Here is a 7617-nt window from a genome sequence, read left to right as displayed (position 1 = left end):
TGTTTTGTATTTCATTGCATCCCTTCCCACAACTTGTTCGGGCGTGTGCTTAGGTACATATTTTTGGGAAAAATATATTTCTCGGTAGAGTGTTTTGTATTTATTGCATTGTTGTTTGATAAATAGATCATGGATAGAAATAATTAGATGATGGTGCATCAACTAATGCAAGATGAAGTCGATGTTGCCGCCAATGAAGAAGAGAAGTTGATGATCATATCTTGTCTTGTTCGTTTGCGAGCGATGATTATTGTCCCACGTTGGTGGGGAGATTCTAGGAAGCGGAAGTGCGGGTGTTGTGATGCTTGAAACTAACTATTTTTCTGACAATCCGACACATACATCTAAGGACTTTCGGTGACGCTTCAGGATAAACAAAGAGTTGTTCATGAAGATTTTTATGAGTGTAAAGGAGTATGATGACTAATTTGTGTGCAAAAGAGACTGCGCCAAGCTCCCTAGTTTCACCTCAGTACAGAAATGCACGGCTTCTTTGAGGTGTCTTGCATATATGGAGCTTTTCAAGATGCACATGATGCTATCTCCGCATGTCCAAGTTGAATGACAGGACGTTGTGTACAAGATTTGTCGAGTAATTGTCGAAGTGTTTGGACCAGTACGTCTATTTAAGAGTGTCTAATGAAGAACACATGACTCGAATCTTGGAACAGAACACACTGAGATGATTACCCGGAATGCTTGAAGCATCGACTACATGCATTGAAAATGAAAAAATTATGCGTTCACTTGGCAGGTGATGTATAAAGGTCATACTAGATAGTCTAATGTGGTTCTTGAAGGAGTGGCACATTGACAAATGGATTTAGAATGTTTCAAAAAAAAAAAAAAAAAAAAAGACAAATGGATTTAGAATGTTTTCTTTAGCATGACGGGATCTGAACCCAAGTAAAAGCTTGCTCCACCTTAATAAATGAGGCTAGAGTCGGCACGCCGGTCCCAAAAGGGCTGTTGCCGACATAGCTAGCACGCTGCCACGAATGTGTGGCACTCACTGATCCTGATTGGATCACAACCTATTATGAAGTTAGTGAAGTGTAACATAGATCAAGTCGTTTAAGTACACCAGTTCGTGCGAGCAAGAAGACAAAGCAGTGTGAGGGAAAACAAATAGAGTAGTAGGTTGGCGCCGGGGTGAGTCAGCGGCAGGGCCGGGCACAAGTGGCGCCTGCGCGACGTGCCGCGGTGACGCGCTTCCTTCCTTCCTCCTGAAAGCGACGCAGGAGCGTACCATATTCAAGTGTCAGATGGCGACAAGAACGGCTGGTAGTTCCTACCCAGTGCAGGTCTACTACGTGATGACGATCATGATAGGCTAGCAACTACTACTACGAGTACTGGTACTAGCAACCGAGAAAAGATCAAGAATGAGGAGCGCGCGTAGCGCGTTGGCAAAGCCCAGCAGTGGCTGGCTGCCCGCTCGTGAGTTCGACTCCCCGGGAGCGAATTTACTGAGTGTCTCACCTGCACAGTGTCCAGTGTTGGCGCTGTAGCATATTTCTGGAGGGCCCTATGGGCTGCATATATGCAGAAGACTGAGCCCATAAATCAGTCTGGCCCAGTTCAAGCTACGGAGCCAATTTCCACCGCGGTTCGACACTGGTATTTCCCAGAAGATCTAGGCTCGCGGAGGCTCATGTCTTAGTATAGGGTTTGGTTAGGTCTAGCTTGCGCACGGGTGGCGTGTGTGTGGTGTTGTGTGTGTGTGTGAGGAGTGTGTAGTGCGTGAGTTCAGATACTACAAGATGTACTAAGACCAGGAAAATCTCAAAAAAGAGAAAAGATCAAGAATTTCTAGCCACGATGCAACATTCTTTACGGGCCATTTCCTGCCCGACTATCCCTACTTTATGCCATCCGATCCACCTCCCCATTGTCCATTTACTAAGATTGCTGTCATTTCTCTACAAAAAAAACTATGATTGCTGTCACTTCAGTTGATCTTTCGTCGAGATGGTAAAATTGGGATATAAGTAAAGCATGGTTGCCAACTTGACACGGTAAGTGATGTGGCGTGCCACGTTAACTGACTTGGCCACTCCATTTACTAAGCCTGCAAGTCTGGGACGAATGAATGAGTGAACGGGTTCTGCAACAATGGCTGCAGTTTTATTGTCTCGCAGCAACTTTGCCTGAAAGGCTGAAACGGAGAATCGATTCCGATTCAAAGATTCTACTGCTAACCAAAACTCGAGCTAGTGTTAAAATGTTTTTCCTATTTTTTCTCGACAATTTTCCTGCCGGTAATCACCCCTTTGCTTTATCCATGAGTATTTTATTAATCTGGTAGGTGAGTGGACAGATGGAGGGAAAGATAAAGCCAACAGAAAATAGTACCCCCAGACAACAAGGGAGAGAGGAGATCAGAGAGAGAGAGGGGGCGGAGACTTGCAGAGGAGAGAAGCAAGTTGCGGTCGTGCGGAAGAGGCGAAGCAAGGGGGGGGAGAGGAGGGAGGGGTTGCCGGAAAGGGGACATGCTCCCTCCCGTCGCATCATCTCGCAGGTCGCCTCCTCTCTCCCCCTCACCCTCCCCTCTCCTCTCGCTCGCTTCCCCTATTTCTTCGCCGGGGCGCGCAGGAGCTCTGTTCTTGCCATTGCTGACCGTTTCCTCGGGGTATACGGTCGGTTTCTTGATGGATCTGGTTGATTTCTCGGTGTTTGATTTGGTTTCGGGTCGATTTGGTGTTGAGGGATTTGTGGGTGCATTCCTGGGCTAAAGTGAGCCGGTGGTTGCGGCAGTGTGGCTGGCCTTGTGCGTCCATACCTTTTACTACTTGCTCTTCTGTTTTGTTGAAGTAGAATTTATTACTAGTTAAAAACTTGGTACTATCACTTAGGCGAACTGAAATCTCGGTGTTGGAGGATTCAGATGGAAAGTCAGCTCTGAACTTGTGATCTGCAGCTCAGTTCACTAAATCTAGTGTTTCGGTTGATCATGATTGCTGTCTGAAAATTTAACAGCTGTCAGTGGGGGAGGGTCCCTGGGTTTATGAATGGGCAATTCGGATTTTTCTAGTCCGGGAACTAGCAAACCGTGATAGGACATATAGATTGATGTGCTTCTGCCGGGTACATCTTACATACACGGTTAGAATTCCGGATTGAGCGACCGGGTTTGATGCATAGTGTTGATGTGGAATTTAGAGCTGTACCAGCAGATACATCGATCAGTACAACAACATTTCAGTATTTGACATGCATCATCGCCAACTTTAGTGGATTTAAGGGGCTACTGGCCGCATGTTTATCTTTTTCTGTCTATCTTCAAAATACTTTTATTCTGGTGTAGTGTTGTTGTGACTGACCTGCTGCCTACTTATATGGACAGATTGAACTGAAAAGCAGAGTAGAGCCCATGCGATGAGACACAAGGAAAATATGCATGGTATTGTTCAATTCCAGTGTTGCCAGTTCCACTCTCCTGCTTGACTGTCTCTCTGATCTATACTGGTTCCCTGCAATTAGACTTATAATGGCTTCTGCGATCTTCTGGCAGAGAATGGCACGATCATGATTCAGTTTGGTCATCAAGTACCCAATTACGACTCGTCAGCTAGTGATTCTCCTCGAGAAGTATCCGGAATGAGCGAAGGAAGCCTTAATGAGCAGAATGGCCAATCTGGTTCGCACTAGACACACCAAATATGATTTTCCTGAATTAGTCGCAATCTTGTAATATCTTCTGTCCTGCAAATAAAGAAAGAATAACATCCAAATAGTAATGAGAAGGGGGATATTGATGGTTGTAGCTCTCATATTACATTGGTTTTCTCCTTGCACTAATACTAGGTAATCGAAATGGTTACACGAAGAGTGATGAAGGCAAGATGATGTCGGCTTTGTCTCTGGGCAATACAGATACAGCGTACACGCAGCCCAAACCTGACCGCGCTCATCCCTTTGTAAGTCTCGGTTGTGTTGCTTGTACATTGACTAATTTTTTAATTTCAATTTCTTGTTGATAGGCAAGTATGTGAATTCTGCAAGATGTTTACCTTTTCAGGCCATGCCATACCCGTATGCTGACCCTTTCTATGGTAGTGCAATGGCGGCTTATGGCTCACATGCTATTGTGAGTGATATTTATGCTATCCATCCTGTTCTTTCACTAATTTCATCTATTTTATGTTCTTGCCTTAATTATTTCTTTGTGCTTGACAGTGTTGCTTATTTACCTTCTACTACTGTTTGGGTTTCTATATACATGTAAGGGCTTTAGGTATTTTGCAGCGGCTAATTGGAATGACCGTTGATGCAGAACAGAACATGGTTGCGTTTAATTACACGAATTTGACCTACAGCCAAAATTTCAAGCATGTGCTTATTTACTTTCTGCAACTGTTTGGATTTATTTGTGCAAGCATGTGCTCTAGGTATTTCCCAGCAGTTAATTGGAATGGCTACTGAGATAGAACTAAACATGATTGTTTTAATTACACTACTCTGACCTAAAGCCAAAGTTGCAATGCTGAGCAGAATACTGGCAGCCGTGACTTATTTGAGGAGTGATCACATCGCCATCCCTGACGCAAATTTACCTTGTGCTACTGTTTGGGCTTTTGTGTGCAAGCATACGCTCTAGGAAGTTTGCAGCGGCTAAATGGAATGGGTGCTGCTGCATAGTGGTGGCTGCAGCTTATTTTGAATTTTTTTGTTTGCGGGAAAGCTTATTTGGATTAAGAAGTGATCACATCGCCATCCCTGTTACAGATTTACCTTGTGCTACTGTTTGGGCTTTTTATGTACAAGAATGAGCTCTAGCCTCTAGGTATTTTGTAGCAGCTAATTGGAATAGCTGTTGAGACAGAACTAAGCATGATTGTGTTTAATTGCACAATATTCTATTAGGTTTAATTCTTGTGTTTCAATGTTACTAACTTATCTGTATCTAATGCAACAATTAAAATAGATGCACCCCCAGATGGTGGGTATGGTACCGTCTGCTCGAGTGCCACTACCAATTGAACCAGCTGCTGCGGAAGAGCCAATCTATGTAAATGCGAAGCAGTACCATGCCATTCTCCGAAGGCGACAGCTCCGTGCAAAGTTAGAGGCTGAAAATAAGCTGGTGAAGAGTCGCAAGGTATTTTATGGGTCTGTTGGTCCTTCGTTTTTTCTTTTGCTTTCTTTCCATGTACAAATCTTAGCGTGCACACGCTCCCAACATAATGTCCATGCCTCTGTTCAGCCGTACCTCCATGAATCCCGGCACCAGCACGCGATGAAGAGGGCTCGGGGCACAGGTGGGCGGTTCCTCAACGCGAAGGAGAAGTCCGAGGCTTCCGGAGGTGGTGGTGCCGCTATGGCGAGGCCTGGCCACACCAGCGTCCCTGCAAACGGTGGCATGTTCTCGAAGCACGACCACAGCTTGCCCTCCGGCGATTTCCATTATCGCGCTTGAGGGGGCGCTTGAGGGGGGCGGCGGCCCCTGGCAAATCATCCTTGGCTTATGTGTGTTTGTGGTGACCAGCAATTCGGTCAGATGCTGTGTAAACTGTAAGATTTGGGGAGTGTAGTTGTTAGTTAGTACTTAGTACTGTCGTGTTTGACTGACACTCGTTCTGTTGTTGCTGCTCTGGTATCTCTGGTTTAGCTTGGAGACGGTGTAGCTGCCGCCATTCCTGTGGTGATGCTTAGGCTTGTGGCAAGTAGTACGGACTGCCGAAACGGCACCTGTTTGTGTATGATGCTAATAATTTGCAATGAGCATTCCTGTCAGTGGGATGCATTGTTTTTTGTTCGTGTATTGCCTTATTGGTTGTTGTTCCGTTCCTCTTGATGAAATGGGCCGGTTTAGAGATCTCCACCGGTAGTAGTACCCAAAAACAAATACATGCCGGCTATGTATTGCCACACAAGCTGGCTAGCGGCTATGTATTGGGGTCGCTGGAGAGTGTTGAAATCTGACGTGAAGTTGTTGTGCCGTTCGTGCCGGTGCCCACGATAGCATCCTTCCTATAGTGTTTCCTTTCCATAATGTTTCTTTGGAGGTCGTCGGCTATTTTATTGGGCTCTAGATGATGTGGATTTTTATTGGAAGCATCGGTGTAGACAGTTTCTCTCTCTAAAATACCTAAATCATTGCCTGCTACAATTTAAGGTTCGCCGGTGGAGATGCTCTTAGAGATCACTTGCCCATGCCCCATGGTGCATGCTGTAAGCGACCTACATGTTCATGCTAGCTGCTAGGACGTGTTTGGTTGCTAGCATGTTTCTTTTTCTGTTTTTTAGTTTTGGCTGTGCAGCATGGGTGTAAACGGAGTTTGGGCCTATTTTGTGTTTCGTTGGATGCCTGCATTGAGTTTTGGTACAATTCAGCACGTTGTTTGTTTGACTGCATATAATGCTATTCTGAGTGCTATCAAATCTCCGATCTTGTTACCTACTTCAACTTTGGTGATATTACCATCACAAATCTAAGCAACACCATATACCACTTACATACCACACATAAGCATTCACTCAAACAGGTAGCATCATATTAGTAGAAGATAGCACACATAATACTGCATAAACCAAGGGTTCACGTTAACACCCTTGATCAAAAGCCAATAGGGGCATCCCATGCCCTGGGAACATTAGGGATCGAACCCCTGAACAAAAACCACCACATCGGTTCATAATTAAGTTCATCAGTTCACCGTGGTAAACCGCTACTACTATTACTACATGTAGACATACATAAGAAGCAGGCTTTCTCGTCGGCAGCCGCCTAGCCATGGTAAGGGTAGGTGTACTTCCTGGTGGTAAAGTTGTTGGTCTTGTTGATCGTCATCTTCAGGCGAAAGGTCTCAATCCTGAACTCCACAATTTCACTGGAGATCGTACTTGTTGAGATCTCTGGCCAGTTCCTTCCCAACATCATCTGGACGCCGTGATAGGCGCCCTACACCCATTCGTCGCTCTAGCACCAAGCAGACACCGCCACTGCTAAAACATCGGTGCAACAACGGGCATGTGCAAGTCATTGGTGTCCACTTCGATGTAGTATCAGCGAGGAATCAAGGCTCTGGGGATATGCCTGACCTTTGGCTGACACCCATGGGTGTGCAATGGGACCGCCGCTGCTGCTATCCTACCTGGCACTACTGGCTTCAGCCCCTTGGTCCGCGGTTCAAGGGGAGTAAGATCTGGTACTCGGGTGGAGGATGCCAGCCTCTCACCATCGTGTCGCAGTCCAACTTAACGACCTTGTCATTATTTGGACAAAGACATCAGAACAATGCACAAGATCATGGCAGTGTGGAACAATGTACAAGATCATGGCATCAAAACAATGTACAAGGTCATGGAAATGGAAATGTAGAAGAACATGGCAAGAAGCAGAAGATTGAAAGCAACAGACCATGCATAGTTCGCACATTTCTTAATTTGGGTTGTGCACAAATCACACATGCAGACAATATAGCCGTAAATCTAGCCTACACCAAATCTAACTGCTAATCAAACGAACATCGAATCTAACCGCAAATCCACAATGTCCAAATGGATAATCTACTTTAACAGCCTAAAAAACTCTAACCTGAAACTTGTTTTTGGGCTGGCAAACGCATGCTTCCACTGGCAAGCCAAACCGAACCCACGGGGGGAGGGGGCGCC

At 45.4% G+C, this 7617-nt stretch overlaps 1 protein-coding gene across 1 annotated transcript; it reads left to right on the top strand.

Annotated features, from left to right (window-relative positions):
• The first annotated feature begins 2384 nt into the window (after window positions 1-2384).
• LOC124701564 (nuclear transcription factor Y subunit A-4-like) lies at window positions 2385-5755 on the top strand. Its single transcript, XM_047233652.1, has 7 exons — window positions 2385-2521; window positions 3347-3403; window positions 3515-3640; window positions 3808-3920; window positions 4022-4090; window positions 4928-5101; window positions 5207-5755. Exons 2-7 carry the CDS (start codon window positions 3379-3381, stop codon window positions 5417-5419), a joined length of 720 nt encoding a protein of 239 aa, XP_047089608.1. The 5' UTR covers window positions 2385-2521; window positions 3347-3378; the 3' UTR covers window positions 5420-5755.
• Window positions 5756-7617: the final 1862 nt, after the last annotated feature.

The sequence above is a fragment of the Lolium rigidum genome, chromosome 3 (genome assembly GCF_022539505.1).
Source record: "Lolium rigidum isolate FL_2022 chromosome 3, APGP_CSIRO_Lrig_0.1, whole genome shotgun sequence".
NCBI lineage: Eukaryota > Viridiplantae > Streptophyta > Magnoliopsida > Poales > Poaceae > Lolium > Lolium rigidum.
The sequence above is the reverse complement of the archived record's forward strand: the minus strand, read 5'-3'. Positions and strand labels throughout refer to the sequence as shown.

Coding starts and splice junctions, on each gene's coding strand:
- LOC124701564 (XM_047233652.1), top strand. CDS start 3,379: ATGAGACACAAGGAAAATATGCATG. Junction 4,091..4,927: donor CTTATGGCTCACATGCTATT/GTGAGTGATATT, acceptor CAATTAAAATAG/ATGCACCCCCAGATGGTGGG. Junction 5,102..5,206: donor AGCTGGTGAAGAGTCGCAAG/GTATTTTATGGG, acceptor GCCTCTGTTCAG/CCGTACCTCCATGAATCCCG.